Genomic DNA, 18,239 nt, shown 5'->3' with positions numbered 1-18,239 from the left:
GAAGTAATAATTTTTCCCTATATATGTAGGTAATGGTGAGCACTAAGCGCCCTAGACAATGAAATCCCACTTCTGTGAAATGGAAAAAACCACAAAACCAAAAAAAATCCAACCCCAAAACCAAACATGTCTCAAGAAACAAGTAAGAGGCAGTAGAACCTATTCTGTAATTGGGAAAGTTGATGCACACAGGCTCAGGCCATTGGAGAGCCCGAACAGCCACCCAGGAAATGCTGCAACGGGAAAGGTAAACTGAGGTGGTGACAGTTGTTGATGCAACACGGCTTCTCCCTATCTTTGCATCCCCTAGGCAGGTTTCTTCACTTCATTAAAAAAGGTAGTCTTTTCAAGCTCCAAAAATCAAGGTCAAGAAAATAATTCCTCACCCTACCCAGTGAGGAAACAAATTCTGACAAGCATGATCATTGTCATTTCACAGTGATGACTTCAAATCTGCTTCTCATGGTGATTTAACATCTCATCTAGCCTTGTACGTACAGTCAGGTGGCTCAGCCAAGCATTCCACTACAATGAAAAGCACTTCATCTTTCACACCTTATGCTTTTTCCAAGAAATTCATCACCCATGCCACAGAATCAGCACCTGTCTTGTCTTCCCTTTCCTAGACCAAAGATAAAAACTTCAGATGCAAACCTTACCTAGCTGTGATAGCAAAGTAACCACAGACAAGGTTAGAGATGGGTTTATATCAGCATCCTCAAGGAGTTCTATTAGGCAATTGAGACATTCACTTGGTAGAATCTGGTTTGAAGCAAATAATTGTGTAAGCTTCAGTCCAGAGAAAACCTGGAGATAAAGGGACAAAACCAACCTTAATTACTCAACTGCAACAAAATATTTAACACAGAAGTCAAAGCACAGAGTTGTATTAAATACATTTTTGGTTTGTCAAATAAGGCAAAATCTAAGTGGCGCTCTAACAGGACATTTGTATTCACATTTGCTGAAAAAAAAAAGAAAAAAAAAAAAGAATTTCTGAAAAAAATCTGGTTATCATTCCTGTGGATGTGCTCCCTTTACTCTTGGAAAGTACCAAGCTTACATTGTGTTAATTTATAACATATTGAGGCTTCTTTTGTTTGCTTGCTGACAGCATTCGTAGTAACAGCGTTCTTTTTAATCTCATAGCTGTAGCAGAGCAACACTTAGTGTTTCTTCACACATAGAACAGAATTAACAACAGGTTACTCTTCCTACCTATGTTTTAACATAGACAAAAGATAGGGTTTATTTATTTTGAAAGAACAACCAATCAGATTGCTCCACACAGACATTTAGCAATCAGCCTTCAGCTCAGCCCAACAGCCAGCTTTCTAAAGACATGGACAGGAACCCAAAGGTGCCACTCTGCAGGAAGGATAAGAAGTGCAGTCTAGTACAGGTAGTGCTGGTTTGGGAGCACTGTGTGCTTGAGGTGAAAAAATGGAACCTGAGTTTAAGGAAGCCTATATAAGGTGCTGAAAATGATACACTTGCACATCAATACAGGTAGACGCAAGCTATACTTGCACAATAGAGCAACATAACATTGTTTTTGCATATTCCCTGTATACCTCTTTACAATGGATACAGAAAAGAAAGCTAAGCTGAATACTAACTCTTATATCAATGTTTTAGCTATTAAAAAAAAAAAATCTGTATTTGAAAAAGGTACCTTGCAGATTAAGCAATTCAGTCATTGTGTCAATCGCTCACCATACCAAGCGTGCCCACCACAAGCGTTGTACACAAGGCTCTACGTGGAGATCAGGGAAATGGACAGGCCTACCCCTTAGCAGCAAACACCTTTGATTACATATTGTATGAAATTAGCAAACTCCAGATACAAGACCAGTTCATCATTCAAACTCTTATTTTTAAGTTGTGATAATAAATGATCTTTCGGGGTCAGAATTTAGAGGATATGAAAAAACCAGAAGTCCCTCATAAGGCACACTATATGTTTAGCCTATGTGCATACGAACATACTGTACACATATGTAAATACACACAACCGCCATAAGGCATTATAATAAAGGACATAGTCATAGCCCGGGGATATTGCTAAAAACTGAAACGTTTCTTCTGTCCGGCGGCCCCCCTGGACCACCACCTCCCCCGGCAATCGGTCACCGGGCGAGTTTCCCCGTCTGCGGCCGCTGAGCCACGGGCAGGCCGCGGGCCCGGCCCGGCCGGCGCCATGGGGCGCCTGCAGGCTACGGCGGGGGGAGCCGGCAGAGGCCCCGGCGGCTCCAGAGCCGGCGCTGCTGCCGCCCAGAGCGATGACGGGGGAGAGGAGCCACCCGTGCCCCGAAGCCCGAGGGGACACCGCGGCCATCCCCAAGTTCCCGGCCGCGCCGCCCGCACCCACCGCGGCCCGGGGGGGCCAGGACCGGCGCTGTCTCTCACCTCCAGGCTGCGCTGCAGGAGCGCCGCATTGGACGGTGTCTTGGCAGCCCGGTACTGCGTGGCTGCCAGGAGCAGGGACTTCATGCAGCCCAAGGCGTCCATGGCGCCTCAGCCACCCTCTCAGACACGCGAGCCACAAACCCCACTCGTATTTCCCGCCGCCGCCGCCATTTTGATGGCAGCGTCCACTGAAGGGGAGCGGCCGCCGACCCCGCGGGGCACGACGGGAGACGCAGCCTCCGCCATCTTGCTTCAAGGCGGGTGGGAGCGGGGAGGAGCTCTGGGCGGGGTGTTCCTCGGCGGTCAGCCGCGGCGGGTCGGGGCTGCGGGAACGGGGACTGCTCCTGTTTTGCTCCCTGAGGGAGAAGTGAGGGAAATCGAGGACGTGCAGCCGCTTGGGTGGGCGCCGCCGGCATCAGGGCTGGCCTGCGGCCAAGGTGATGCAGAAAGTTAGGGAAGGAGACTTTCTTCCCCCAGCTTTATATGCTGAGCATGATGTCATACGGTCTGGATATCTATATCTATATCCCTGTGATCAGCTGTCCCAGCTGTGTCCCCTCCCAACTCCTTATGCCCCCCCAGCCTGCTCGCTGGTGGGGTGGGGTGAGAAGCAGAAAAGGCTTTGGCTCTGTGTAAGCACTGCTCAGTGAGAACTAAAAAATCCCTGTGTTAGCCACACTGTTTTCAACACAAATCCAAAACATAGCCCCATGCTAGCTACTATGAAAAAAATTAACTCTATCCCAGCCAAAACAGTAGCATGACGATGTAAACTCTCTCAAAACAGTCCCTACAATTTCACGGGTTAGCGACTAATTGGTACAAGAGTTGGGGAACGAGACTTTTCCTAAGAGGAGGTGTATGGGGCTGGGGCGTACTGAGCCTCCCAGCTCCCCCACCTCTGGAAGGCAGCCTCAGGACTGGAGCTGCCGCAGGTTCCCACCTGCACCCACAACCCTGCTTTTCCTTGCTGCTGCCTTCCTTGTCCCCGTCAGCCCTTCCTATGCCTTTGGTGTGGAGTTGAGGCCGGCCAGCAGACAGGCGCCCATCCTGCCTGTGGCTCCCTGCTCTCTCCCATGAGAAGGGGAGGAAGGAGAAAGAGGGCAAAAAAGCCTCCCGGCTCAGGCTGGTGACACGTAAAGGAGGAAAGCCAAAGCTGCCCGTGCAGTGCTAGCCCCGGTGGGGCGGCGGCGATGCCGGGAGACAAACTGAGGCGTGCGGGGCACCTTTGGCGGGCTGCGGGTGGCGGTGGGGATCGAACTGGCGGGCCTTAGACCAGCGCCCAGCGCCCCGGCGGCTCGTCCAACGCAGATCCCCACCGGCGGGCGGCGCACAGCGACCCCTACAGGCCTCACCCCGCCCTGCGCGCCCGCCCCACCGACGCGCCGCCCCCCCACGCCCCTCCCGCCCCCTCGCCTCCAGCTACGGCCGGGCAGGACCCCCGCGGCCCCTCGCCTTCCTCGCCGCTTGCCTGCCCGCTGCTTCCCCTCCGGCAAATTTCCCTCTGCTCCCAGAGCAGAAGACCCTTGCTGCTGCTGCTGCTGCTGCTGCTGCTCGGGGCCTCGCAGCGTCACCAAAATTTCACAACTGGCCCGCGCCCACCCAGGAGAGAGGCTGGGATGGAAAGGGTAGCGTGGCAAGAGTAATTCTTTCTTCATGGGCCTGCGGCACCCCGAATGTGGTTTTACATTTGGTCCTTATCCCTTTCGAGCCTTCAGATAACAGGATGTGACCCCTCACTGCTCAGCCCACACGCACAGACATAATCTGCTTTGGGATGTTGAAGGGTAGATGCTGGTGTGTGAAGCTTTTGAACATACTTTTTCGGAACCCATGCAGCGATTGTTTCCTAATGTATTAGGCCTGCGAAGATGCGTAGGAACATGTATATTAACCTCATTTTCTTATACGGTTAATGAATACATTTCTGTAAAGCACAGCTGAATATTGAATTCAATTCAATTGAAATTGAAATGTAGATTTCATTTCACTCTAGGTCCTTGCTTCCTCCTTTAAATCCCTGATCCTTCCAACGCGCTTTGTGCTTCAGCTGACTGCCTCGGAGGTAGCGCCTGAGAAGTGACTGGAGCGTGGGCTTGGATGCACTCTCGGGTCTAGATGCAGCATCCAGAGCTGCAGCTGCCGCGGTGCTGTAAATCTGATTCTAAAGCACGGCTGCCTGCGCTGCAGTGCTTTAACCGGAGCAACTGCCAGCTAAAAAGCACCACAGCCCAGCCCCTTGTCCCCATCAGCTGTGAGTAATAGTCTGTTCAGCCGTCAGGAGTCACCCAGTCAGGGGCATGAGGCACGGCCTGGGATTCCTTTGTCACTCGGCCTTTTCCTAAGGTTGAACATCAGCGCGACTGACTGAGCGTGTGGGGGACTGCTGAGACTCTCATTTCAGAAAAACTGAAGTGTTGTGTTCTGTTACAGACCAGGCTGCTGGCGTTGCGATGTCTCAGCACAGCAGCTGCTCAGTCTGATATACATGATAACCAACTATCAGCCTGCTGAGTTCTGCAAATAAAGAGACACACCAGTGTATGCAGTTCTACAGAGCAAGGGTTGTTTTCTTCCTCTCCAATAGTACCATCTTTCATGGACAACTACTTTCTTTCCGATTCATGATTTTTGGACACATACGTATTTTTGGCAATGCCAGAGTTAATTAAATTCTTTTTTTTTGTCTCCTTCATCCTAAAAATACCAGTTGAGCCTGGCACCAAAACCTGTTAGCGCTATTAAAATTCATAAGTCCAAAGCATTGAAAGGTCTAAAAGTCCTTTAATAAATAGTGGTGTGAAAGAAACATAATAGAAAGAAATCTAACTAATATTACCCATTAAAATGCATACATGATTTGTGAAAGATCTTAAACAAACACACAACCAATGTAAATGTCGTCCTCAAGATCACAAATGGAGAGGGAGTTGGTACTAGCAACTAGGAAAATCAGGACATACGTTCCAGTTCCGGCTTTGGCTGCTAGTTGCAGCCACCTTCAGAACAAAAGTATGTATTAAATATTTAAAATTAGGGGTAAGACTAAAGCAAATTCTTACATTAAAAAAAATACCCAAAGCCATACATATTATAATACAGAGCTAATGGCAGTAGCAAATGAAATGTAGTAAGCATTCTCATATGTACAGTACCTATGAAAAAACTCAAATGTGTTCATACAGACATGCACGTAGAACTTGCACTCCTCTTGTAATCTACCAGAACCACTCATCAATATTAAAAGTATTTCAAACCATTTTCATATTGCTGATTAATTATTTATGGCACGGATTTAACACAGCCTTTTTGTTTTAATTTAGATTATTCCAAACTACAGGATACTGCTAGTAGAGCTGAAATACTCTCTAGTTATTCAACAATAAGATAACATAAATCATGCACAAAATAAGAGTTTAGAGGTTTAACAGAGTTTAGAGGGTTTTATGCCTCATATGATGCCAATAGAATTTTTGTCGTGTATGGTTTTTATCAACACATATCAGTTCTGCCATAAACTACTGCTTTATGCACATTCATTTGTTGTATTTATATTGCTGCTTTCTAACAAATTGTTCATATTAACACTAGACATCTTGGATAGTTTGCTGACTAAAAAACCAAAATATGCATACATGCATACAGATACCCTTCCCTCCCATAGGTATGTGTATTTGTGCATGTGTGTTAAAAAAATTAATTCTTTTATTGCTAAACAAAAATATATAGTAGCTTGTACTGGATCTACTAGGAGAAAATACAGCTGCTCTGACGTTCTGCAAAAGGAGAAGACTAATTTCAGAGGTACAGATCCACAGCAGAGAATGCCCAGCTGGCAGCTCTCCCCAGCTGATCCATTGTGCTGTGGCACAACCTGAAACAGCAGCTTCCCAAATCGTCAGGTTGCAGATCCTTCAGGGTAAGATGTCAACATAATCACTGTCATCAATTTCTGTAAAGAAATCAATAATAAAAAAAAAAAGATGTCATTGCAAATGGCTCCTCTGAAAGCCCATGGTAAGCAGGAAGGCCTGTGGCTGTGTTGCTGGGCAGGTACCAGTAACTCAATTTAGTTTCTTAATATTCTCTCTCCTATTGCAGGGCCAATGTTTAGGCCCCATGTCCTATGGACTGGGTCCTCCAAGAGCCCGTATGGAGGCAGAGCCTGTATTGTCTTTTCTGAGCCAGCAAGCTCTGTTATGAAACAGTTGTATCCACGTGAGACCCCTTCTTCCCGAGGAACAGTCAAATGTCAGAAATCATCCATATTTAGTAAATCAGATCAATAGCTGAGGTAGCTATGACTATAGCATAACATACCCTTTCTTCTCTAAATACCCAGCAGAGAAGCTCTCCTCCCAACTAAGGGAGGAGAGCCTGAAAAAAACCTTTCTCTCTTACACCTTGTCAGAATTACGATGTTTTTTGAGAAGCTGGGGAAAGGCTGAAATTGAATGCTTGGAACTTGGTCTCCACTATGGAAACCTACTGGTGTCGTCAAGCAGTCACCCTCAGACAAGCTCTTCCTAGGCTAGAAAATGACGTCCAGAAATGTCCAACAGCCAGTATCGTGACCCCAGTCCCCTGAGGTGTTCCACTGGTCACAGCGGAGCGCTCAGTCCTATATGTGCTGCAAAGCCAGCTGCTGGTGCAACACAAGGGACTGGGCCAGAAAAGTATCGTGCTTGCTTTAGGAAGCACTGTGGTGTTTTACGTGGTGCCTGCATTTTGGAGAGATATCATCATGACATTAACCTAAGCTCCCCCTGTGAGCATGTAATAAAGCAGTCTGAGGTGGAAGTTTTGAATGCTGTTTAAGTGAAATTTAAATTAAAATTGAACAGCAACAATTCCAAAGTAATTTGATTATTTCTAAAAGCCTCCAGTTTTATGGACAACCACAAACATTTTGATAGTGAAATGAAAGGGTTTGTTTTCCTCCCTGTGAGTCCAAACCAGGACATTGTGCATCTTCTAGAAAAGTTCATGTTGCAGGACCAGGCAATAAAATATGTATTAGACCTGATTTTCCCTAAAAATATATCCATGCTACTGCAGTATTTTCCATCTCCCTGGAGCAGCAATGACAAGATACCATAAAAACATTTTTAGAGCAAATGTGGCATATCTGCCTTAGTGATAATGTGATGTTGGAGACACTGGAAATGTCTCTTTGCTACTATTTCTCACAGCGAGGTTGTTGCTGCACTGGCCCCTAAAAATGCAGCTTAGTGCATGCAGTGGTGGGGAGAGCTCACCCTTTCCTATCCTGTTTGCTTGACACAGGGAGCACCAGAGCTGTTGCACTGTTGTTGTGTGTAAAAAACCAGGATCTGTCATACTGACAGGAGGTATGACTGCAGCACGGAGAGGCTCACACACACGGCTGCATTTGAGCTAGTGTTAGTCGTAAGATATAAATCACACAGAAGATTGGATACTCCAAGATTTTTTTCCTTTATGATAACTGTACTTAGTTAAAGCATTTCCCTTGCTCACATGTGCTCTCACTGTGGCTCTCCTTATGCTTAGTCAGAGGACCTAGAAGAGTTTCAAGGTTATTTTGCAGCCTGTGACCTGATAGGTACTGCAGCTGAGCATTGCACAGCAGTAACATGAAGAACGGCTTTCAAAAATGTGTGAGGGATGCTGGCAAGTTGCCAGTAGTATCTCTGTTCATCCTCCCCAAAACAAGGAGGTAAAGATGACATGGGACTATAAAACATGGTCTACCACTTTGTGAAAACCTCCATCTTTATTGTATCCTTTTGCATAATATTTGTCAGGTAGAAACCTCTTAGCCTTATTTTATTCCTGGGACTTGTGAGCATAAATTAGCAGAAGAACGACCAGAGACTGAACTCTCTGGTCCCAAAGCTGTGATCCTGAGCGCAAGGCTGTATGCTTCTTATTTTCAACTTACTAGCTTAAAAAATTAGTCATGTTTTAATACAAATGACAACAAACCAGAAGCTGGCTGGCTTCCCCAGCATCTCAAAACCAACTGAGTTAGATTTTGATATAAAAATAGCTTTCAACTTGGACAATGAAGGTGAAGGACAGCCTCAACTCCCAGTGAAGTGCAGGGGCCTGGCAGCTTGGTAGAACCACATTGGGTAAAACTAGTCCTCAGCCTTCCCTAGCCCAGAAGCATCAACACCCATGCAGGAACGAGCTGTGGGCAACATCATGCTTTGCCTTCTGTATCTCTTGCAACTTTAACTTGTTAATTTGTAGTGGATGCGGGTATGTAACCTGTGAGCTGGGAATAACTGTTTTCCAGTGAACGTAAGAGAAGGAAAGATGTTGAACTTCTGTTCGTGTGAGTTGGTCTCACAGGACACATAGCAACTATTCACCACAAACCGGTCAATACAGTCATCTTAAGAAAACCCCACAAAGACAGAGCTAAATTTCTCACCATCATAAATTTCGTTCTTTCCTGACTTGAAACTCTGGCTTGTTTGTGAGGCCTTTTGTTTCTTTACTGGGTAGCGGAGGTTTGTTATTAGTCCTTGGTCTGGCTTGTGATAATTGTATATTAAGTCCTTTAATGTTTTGAAGATCTTGGCTGGAACACCTTCAGAAGTCTGCAAGGAAAGGAAAATAAAGTTTATTTGCAACTGCCTTTCACATAGAGTCCCCTAAATGAAAGGAACAATAGGGTGTGTCTCGTTTACCAAGGAGCTGTTTTGTAAACAGAATTGGTGACAGAATATTGTACTATCCTTAAGACACTAGGGGCACTTGTTTGGTGGTGTGGTTATGGCATTAACTGTAACCTCCCTCACCATCTTTTTTTTGAAAAAAGAACATCAGTTTAAAATATTGGCTCAGATGTTTACTGCAGAAAACCACTACAACAGAGTGTCAAAGAGTGACAGCATTACAGACTTCCCTCTGGTCTTAGAGCACAAGTTTAGAGGCAACCTATTTAGTTCTCATTTAAAATGTTGTATTTAAACAACTATGTGACAAGCAGACGTTTTACGAAATATCAGCATTGTCAAGCAAAGGACATGTGCAGAGGCAGCGGACATGTCTGACGATCCATATGAAAGTCCCCAGCACCAGCTTTCACTTTTAGGCAGGAATTTATTATTTGTCCAGCTTTGTGACTTGCTTTGGAGACCCCTGAGGCCAAACACAGAGGAGGGCACTCCTAAGCAGGGGAACAGCATTCTCACAAACTGCTTTTTAACGTGTGGGTTCATACAGCTGGACTGAACTGCTTCCGCGGCACAGCCCCGCCGTGATCCGTACAGAAACTTTGCAATGCTGGTGACTTCAGGACAGTGACAGACAGTAAGCACATTAACCAGCTCTAATCACAGTGAGGGTCCTACTACTAGTCATTAAAAGTGAATGGATCTTTGGTGTCACTTAATTTGCTATCTAACAAAGAAACACGTCTTTATTTTCTTTGTTTATCCACATCCTTTATCTCCCTTTCAGCTCTGTATGAACTGCATGCCACTGCCCCTGTGTACTGGGTCTGGCTGGGATGGAATTAACTTTCTTCATAGCAGCCTGTGTAGCACTACGTTTTGAATTTGTCACTAAACCAGTGTTGATAACACACCCGCATTTTGGCTGTTGCTGAACGGTGCTCGCACAGCCTCGAGCTTGTTTCTTTTTCGCACTCTGCTCCCCCAGCGAGTAGGCTGGGGGTGCACAAGAGGCTGGGAGGGCACACAGCAGGACAGTGGACCTGAATCGACCGAAGGGCTATCCCATCCCGTGTGACACTGTGCTCCGCGATAAAAGCTCGGGGAAAGTAGGGGTGTTCATGGTTATGGCATTTGTCTTCTCAAGTAACCGTGACGTGTGCTGAGGCCCTGCTTTCCAGGAGGTGGCTAAACATCTGCCTCCCGATGGAAAAGTGGTGACTAGACTCCTTCTTTGCTTTGCTTGCATGCACAACTTTGCTTCACCTATTAAACTGTCTTTTATCTTGATCCAGGAGTTTCCTCATTTTTGCTCTTCATGTTCTTTTCCCCCTACCCTGTCCTGTTAAGCTGGGGAGGGAGTGAGCAGCTGTGTGGGTGCTTAGCTGCTGGTCGGGGTCAACCTACTGTACTCTAGAAAGTTCATGGCTGAATCTGGCCCTTAAAAAAACCCAAACAATCTCCCCTCCACCATCAATATATTATTTCAGTCTATTAATTTAGTAAGCCAAAACAATCTGACTTAAAAATCTGAAGTACAGAACTCTTCCTTCACATTCTTGGCAAAACCTTGTAATGAAAATTGGGTTTGAAAAATCTAAAAGTGTTTGAGTTATTATCTGCTGATAGGCATGACAGCAAACCCCAGTAGAGTGGCTATAGTCCAAAATAGATTATTTTTTGTCAACAAACCATTCTTCTTCATGGGAAATTGTGCCTTTCATACTCAGTCCAAACCACAAATAAGCAAGAAATTACCAGCATATGAGAGCTTGGTGTGTCCTTTATGGAGTGAGTTCCTCATTCCTCTTAAATACTACTTAATTGCTGGCAGTCCTGTTGGTTGTCCTACTACAAGCAGAGTGAGCCAGCTTTCTATGTGTCCTCTCATCTTGCCTGGGGATTTGATTCGTGCAGTCTGCTCTTACGCTTGTTCAAGCAATGAGCAGCATTATCTGGGGTCATCACTTCAGGTGCCTCAGAATCACACAGAATTATAGATAGGTCTCTTTAAATCAAAAAGATCATTGCAATATTCCAAATCCTTCCAATATGCTGGGTGCAATGGCAGAGCTTTCAAATAGAAAAAGCTAATTAGGAACAAGTAACAAAAGTGATAGATTTTTCTTTAATGCTATCAAAAAGAAATGGTCAAATTGGAAAGCAGCTGGTCAACAAATAACAGATCCACTTAGGTTATAAGGGAATTCTGCAAAGATAATAGCTACTGAGCTCATACGTAATAATAAGCATAACATTAAAAGGTCAAGAATTGAGTAGAGAAGAAAGCAAACTTGGAAATATTTTCTAAGGTAATGTGTTCATGTATATTAATTTTTTTTAATCAGGACAATGATCTTTAGTGCAATCTTTACAGATGAAATGAGAATTACTCACCTGTATTCTGAAATATCCTTGGTGTTCCCTGAAGATACGGTAAGTGTAGACGAGGTCTTCAAAGCTGTGAAAAACATTGTTGTACACATTATGCTTTTTATCAACTGTCAGACCACTGCAACTTGCTTAGACTGCTACAGCTGATCTTGCCAGCCAGCTTTTGGGTTTGTTTGTTTGCTTGTATCTTAAAGTAAACTGCAATACAATGAAAGACAAAAAACAAAGAAACAAATCTAAAGGAATGCCTGATGTTAAATAGCATCATATATATATATATATGTATATATATGCGCACTCACTTTTCCATTTGATTCATATATCGGAGCTTTCAAAATACTGGTAGTTCTCTAAGTCATATGTTTAACTGTCTGTTAGCCAAAATTAGTCATGCATGTTGTTTTATTAAGCCTCAGAAATCCAAATATTACTTTATCATGCCTTGTCAATTCAGATCTGCCCCCCTGTACATCGCTATGCAGATCAGTTTGATTTTTCACCAAATTTATGACACTTTTTTTTGCCCTGCAGAGTTAGGCCACATACGGTAAATGTAGCTGGGAGTGCTGTGTTCAGTCTGTAGTCACTGCACTTTGCTTAGCATAGATCTTGAAAAAGCATGTCCAGCTAGCTCATCTCCACATCAACTAACTGCCCGAGCTTTCCTCCAGCTTCTTAGGTGCATTTCCTACTACAGCTACAATAAAATAGATCCCGTAAGCCAAAGCAGTGGAAATGCTTCAAGTTTATATATCCAGAAAGGGCTGGATGTCACTGAGAATTTGTATGACTTGTTCTGAGGCAGTAAAACACAAAATAGACCCCAGAATTCCACTGCAGGTGCCATGTAAGAGATGAGTCCTCGCTTCCTTGGGGTGCCTAACTCCTTGCTCACCACCAGCAGAATTGCTTCATGGCACTAGAAACCACTTTATGCATATGTCAACATGAGAATAAACTGCAAGAAAAGGGCTGGCACACGTGTCATCAAGAGCTGCAGTGTCTCCGTCAGCAGTGAGGAGAAGGGGAGCCATGGCCTGGTCAACTCTCAGACTTTACACGGTGTTGGACCAATGATCAGACCACCTTTTCACAATGGAAATACAGTGCTAATATCCACCTGTCCTTCAAAAATGGAGCTATAAGGAAGACCTAAATAGCTACAAAGACAAAAGTGAGGTGCCCTTCTTTCCCTGAAGTCATACTCTAGGAGAAAATGGGCTGGCCTCCAAGTAATTATCACATCCACAAGAGAAGCAGTCACCTTTCAAAAGACTGATCTACAGCTGAGAACAAGGATGAGAGATTCGCCTGGGTTATGACACAAGACTGCAGTGCTGTATGAAAACAAGCACACTGGCATGGAGTGATGCTCTGAAAGACTGTCTTTGCGAACATCTTCTATCATATTGATGGAAGTTGGGAAGGATGTGAAGGGAGAGAGAGAGAGAGAAAAAGAAAACTATATTAAGCTAAGTAGTGATAAAGAATGATTTGTAGAAAACTTGCAGTCACCTTTTGCATGAGATCTGCTGGCATTTCTCTGAAGAAGAGAACAGGTGAGGAGGTTGCCACGGCATACACAGGAGTGTGAAGTTGCAGAATGATTTTCGTGTACTCTGCCTTCCTTGTGGGAGCCTTCAAGTAATTGCAGCACCACAAATTCATACTGTTATTCCCCCACACTGCCCCACACAATGACCCCTTGAGCTGTCTGTACCTTCATGTATTCCAGATGTGATCATGTACCAGTCTACTTCAACCTAGAATATTTTTGATTTGACCAGAGTTTAGCTAGAAACATATATGATACTGGACATATACTGAAGAGCATGTATGATATTAGGGACTTAACAGTGGGCTGAGTCTCTGACCGCCGCTGCTGGAAGTGGACATTGTGGTGGAAGGAAGAGACATCATATTTTTAACAAAGCACGAGACTGGAAATGTCTGCAAACAGCAGGTAGTATTAAAGACATAAGAAATTGCGCAGTAGAATTGAATGGGACAGAGAAAAGCAAAACAGGAAGGAGCCTAGAGTTTGCAAAATGAGAGAATGTTTCATATCTTGCAATGTACGATTACTCTAGTCAGGGATTTCAAAGAACTTACGAACCACCCCTAACACAGGCCTTTGTATAAAGAGTAATTTGATTCCACAGACATTCCATCCTCTCATCTATCTTCTTATCCTACCCACATGCAATACCTCCCTAAACTTCATTTTGCAGTTGTATCACAAGAAGGTTGTTGAATTCTTGGAGAGATGTTAACAGAAAATGGCCTTCTGTCACCAGCACGCAGAAAATGACTGCACAGGTCCTCCTTCTAAGAAAATTATTCTTCCTTTGTGTTTCCCAGGGTTTTAGTTAGTATTATTTTTAATAATATGCAGATGTTTGAACACTCAGGCTACTGATGGCTTTGGATATATTTTGTCAACAGAAATACAAGCTTTATCAAATACCACAATGGCAGCTATTCAGATGAACTGGAGATCGTGACGATGACCAAAAAAGGCAGTAAAGTTGCAAAGAAATATACACCACAAATAAGCAGAGGGGGGAGAGGCAATATCTGAAAACAAGTTCTTTTAACTGGTATGCATGTTGATCAGAAGGACTTCAGCTGTAGCTATGTGAATTGAGCTGTCATGACAGGGAGAATCTTAGGGTGAAAACCTAGCTCAGGGAACTTGTGCATAAATGAATAGTCACTCTAGAAATAAACTATTTTCTGTAAAAAAAGTTACTATGGACTGACATCAGGATAAGAGTTCTAGTTACAACAGATTTACTTTAATTCAAAGAGTTGCATCACAGGGATACATCTTTTGTTTTTTTCCTCCTTGAGATACCCGTGGAAATTCACATGTTCCTGTCTTAAGAGTATTTTATAAATGTAGGTGTTCATTATTTAAACATAGACATAGAAGTGAGAAAAAACAAAGGCAACAGAAACCGATCATTTTTGAAACTTGCTCTCTACCGATCATCTAAATTTTGAAAGGTTACTGCCTGGATATATTTTGGCTCCTGTAATTTTTACTAAATAAACATAAAACTACCATTAAAATGGAAACTTCTGTTTCCACATTAACCACTAAATGCTTACCAACAACTGCATATGGTACAAATTAATAAAGTGCTTGGTCTGGGCACAAGGTAGATCCAGTGGCAGAAAAGCAGGGTGAGAGGAGCTTTTTTTTGGAGAATAACATGTTTAGCCATAAGAAGAACAGTAGCAAGAGCAGTAGGTCTGGACTGAGGCACTGTCAGAGACCTGGGACAGCTTTGGATGAAAGCGGCAGTGTGCAGTGGAGGAAGACATATCGGCAGAGCTGTGCACCATGCCTGATTAGAGAAGAGATGCTTTGGAACTGGTCCCACCATTCTGACTCCTGGATCCTCCATGGGAGTGCCCTCCCCTCTGATACCCCAATCAGCAGAGGACAAAAAAAAGTTGGTTGTTTTCTGTAGCAAGTGGATCAGTATCTGCCCATGGATCAGCTAATTTGAGAGGTGTGCATCAGTTTGTGCATCAACCGTGTTAGGTGCTAAGCAATGTTTTAAGCTGCAGTTCTAATCCAAAACTTGTCTTGAAACAGCACTGAGAGTTTCGGTGTTGATTGCTTCCAGTTTTAGGACAGCTTTCCTCTGCCTAATCAACCCCTGACAGACAGTCCACTCTCTGAGGCAATTCTGAGCCAATACACTATTACTGTCCCATTTGTTATTGGAAGACAACCCTTGCTTTCACCTCTGCAAGCCAGTGTGTCTTATACCATTGCTGCCACCCCTACAGTTTAACTATTACATTTGTTAATGCATGAGTTAAAGTCAAATACACTAAACACTAAAATTTTTAACACCAAAAACCCACAGAGGCTAGCTGGAAGTCACATGCTTTTTCATATGCCTGCCCAGAACACTGTCGACAGACAAAAGCATGTCTGCAAGCTATCACAAGGTAGATCTGCTTTGCCCTTAAAATTTTAAAAAAAAAAAAAAAAAAAGGGAAAGCAACTGTGTTAGTGTGGCACCGAGCTTAAACTTTACATGAGCTTGCATCTGCCCACCATGTACTCTGTAGAAGCGCCCTCCGTTACAGAAGTATTCAAACTCATTGCGCACACCTAAGTAGACCTTTATTTTCTCATCCACCTCCACCACATGAGATCTCAACGGCCATCTTCCCATGTTAGGGACTAATATTGTCATTCTTCCTCTGTGCCAGGATCCCCACTTGTCCCTTCTGACAGGGTATGGACACTCTTTCCCTCCCATGCTCCCTGCCCTCCCCGCACCTCCACACCATACCAAAAGCAGGTTCCTGCAGCCCTCTCCCCGAGCGCAGTTTGTGCAGCGCTTGCCATTCCTCTTCTCCTTACTCTGTCATTTCACAGACCTCCTTTCTTCTACCTACCAACCCCATAGTACTCCATTTCCCTCTCCCTTTTTTCTCCCTTCTCCTTTGATTTGTTTCAAAAGAAATGCATTTTTGATTATTGATAAAAACATTTTCTGATATTTTTGAATTAATTAGATGTGGTGTTAAAATTTTTTCATGTCACACTCAAACACATCCTCAAGCAGAGTGTAAAGCCTCATAGGGTCAAACAAAGAAAGACTCAGAGTTACTAATTTATAAACTTTGAACGCATTAGGAACAGATCAATTATATATGAAAAGGGTAAAACAAGCTTCTTGAAAGGGAAGTAAAAGTGCTATTCCCTACAGGAAAAGAAAATAGTAAAATTTTAATTGTAGAAATTCAAGTTAAGGACTAGAAGTAGCAATTTTCTATGCCCGTCTTCTTCATGGACTTGTCATATGAATTCAAAGAGCGCATTATAGCTTTCTGTCTCAGCCTATGTTCCTACATCAGAGAACATTCCTTTGAAGCACAAGGCTAAGCTTTCATCAGATAGAAAGCCTACGAAGAAGGAACTGTTTTGCAACCTACCATGAGACTTTTCAGTGTCTCAGCAGTGCTAAAATGCTATTTACTCATCATTACAAAGACAGTAACTTTGAGTAAGGTACTTACCATGTTTTTGGGAGGCTAAGCTATTTTCTCTGGACTCCCTTTATTGTCTGCAGAGAGAGACCAGCATTGGCAGATTACAGTTCATCTATCCTCTGTTGTATATAATGCCTTTTGCAAATGCCACCCTCTCACCGCTCACTATAAAGGAAGCCTAAGGCAACCAGCATTACTTGAATACATAGACACACACCCTTGGAGCCTGTTAATATTAGGGAATGACTATTAATGTTAGACAAGATGAACGCTTGTCTTTGGATCTATCTGAAAACTTGTTAAAAAAATAGTATTAGAGTACTTACAAAACACAGAGACACAAGGCTCCTTCCACGCTTTCACTCTCTCGTATTAAATAGCTACCGTTCTTTCCATTCTTGCTCAGCAGTTCTTCACAGGTTCTTCTTGTTATCTTTCCATGAAAAAATGGGAACTCCATGGACAAAAGAAAGCAAGGTCTCTCACCTTTCGAAGCAATTCCAGAGAAAGTCAGAAGCCTGGCGTTAAAAGAAGACTTATTCCAAATGCAGCTGTCTGCAGACAACTGAAATTGGAGGTGCTAAGTACATACACGAGTTCAACTGTGTTGTTATTGCTGACCTGTCTGTAGTGAAGGTGGTGACCAGCCTGTGCTCATGAATGCAGTGAAGGCAGGAAATGGAAAATTGTCTACACTGGTCACAGTCCACATCAGAAGGGAAGAGTCTTTGTCACATTATAGCAGCAGACCTTTGAGCTGTGTATCACACCTTCCAGCCTATGCAATAGCTAAGCTGCCACCGAAGTTTAGTTATAATTTTGAGTTAACTTTTGTGTTTAAAGTCTCTCAAAGCCCTGCAAATAGAGTTCTTGCTCATCATTTTGAAAAATGCTGCTTGGTTTGATTCCTTTCCTTGCCACGCTTGCCTTCTAAGACAGTTGTTTGGTTTTTGTTGTGGAGGGTGTTTTTTTCCTTCTTTTTTCCCCCCTTTTATAAATTGATTTTTCAAGTTTTGGTGAAAGTTAGTAATATTTGAGAATGAGATTTTTCAAAACAGAACATTCTCCCCCTTCCTTTCTTATTTTTAAAGTATAGCTATTTTATCAAGAAGTTCTGCTGTGTCTGTGCCATGATTTAGGAAATGTGGCAGGAAGGAGAAGGGGTTCAGACAGTGCCTTTTGCCACCCCTGGGAAGCTGCTGTCAGTTCAAGAAGGACAGGGTACAACCACATGTAGAACTGCTGCTCCCTGATGAAGGAAATGCTGTCCAGCTCCACTGGAGATGCTCTCCCAGGCATTTTGTACTTTCCCTGCTGGAAGCCAAGCACCAGGGGAGGAGCACGGAGACCTGGAGAAGCAGGAGACAAGAACTAGGCTGGGTGGTGTTTGTGAGGAAGAGAAGATTGAGGGAGGACATAAAGATGTGGGGGAAGCAGTGATTCAGATGACAAGAATGGCAGGAGAGACAGTGTCCTCAAAGGAGGGGAGAAGGATCTGGGACCCCTGTAATACAGCCCGGTCTTGAGATCAAAACAGAGTCCAGATACACGGGTGTTGGCACTGGCAAGGGTCTTCCTGATTTCAAAACATGCTGTTTCCACATTTACCTCCCAGCTCTGACACCTGGGGCCAACTCTTTCTGAACTATGAAGTCCTCGTGATGTGTCATGATTTCCCTGTTGCTAAGCCGTGCCAGTGACCCCCTTACCCCGAGGCAGTGACCCCTCCGATTTCAGTTCAAGGTG

General features: G+C 43.9%; 2 protein-coding genes across 2 annotated transcripts in view; both read right to left on the bottom strand.

Annotated features, from left to right (window-relative positions):
• Positions 1–2,540, bottom strand: part of KIAA1524 (KIAA1524 ortholog) — a 102,080-nt gene extending 99,540 nt beyond the window's left edge. Inside the window, exons 1-2 of the mRNA XM_010567307.1 lie at positions 2,410–2,540; positions 660–807 (exon numbers count right to left, since the gene is read on the bottom strand). Coding sequence (XP_010565609.1) covers positions 660–807; positions 2,410–2,511 — 250 coding nt within the window. The 5' untranslated portion in view covers positions 2,512–2,540. The remainder of the gene's footprint in view (positions 1–659; positions 808–2,409) is intronic.
• A 3,783-nt stretch (positions 2,541–6,323) lies between these two features.
• Positions 6,324–16,953, bottom strand: SH2D1B (SH2 domain containing 1B). The gene is made up of 4 exons (XM_010567306.1): positions 16,820–16,953; positions 11,475–11,538; positions 8,831–8,999; positions 6,324–6,361 (listed from the first exon to the last, which is right to left on the bottom strand). The coding sequence occupies exons 1-4, from the start codon at positions 16,951–16,953 to the stop codon at positions 6,324–6,326; spliced, it is 405 nt and encodes a 134-aa protein (XP_010565608.1).
• Positions 16,954–18,239: the final 1,286 nt, after the last annotated feature.

This window comes from Haliaeetus leucocephalus, unplaced genomic scaffold (genome assembly GCF_000737465.1).
Source record: "Haliaeetus leucocephalus isolate CR32 unplaced genomic scaffold, Haliaeetus_leucocephalus-4.0 Scaffold228, whole genome shotgun sequence".
In the NCBI taxonomy this organism is placed as follows: Eukaryota; Metazoa; Chordata; class Aves; order Accipitriformes; family Accipitridae; genus Haliaeetus; species Haliaeetus leucocephalus.
This window is presented reverse-complemented; position numbering and strand designations above follow the sequence as displayed.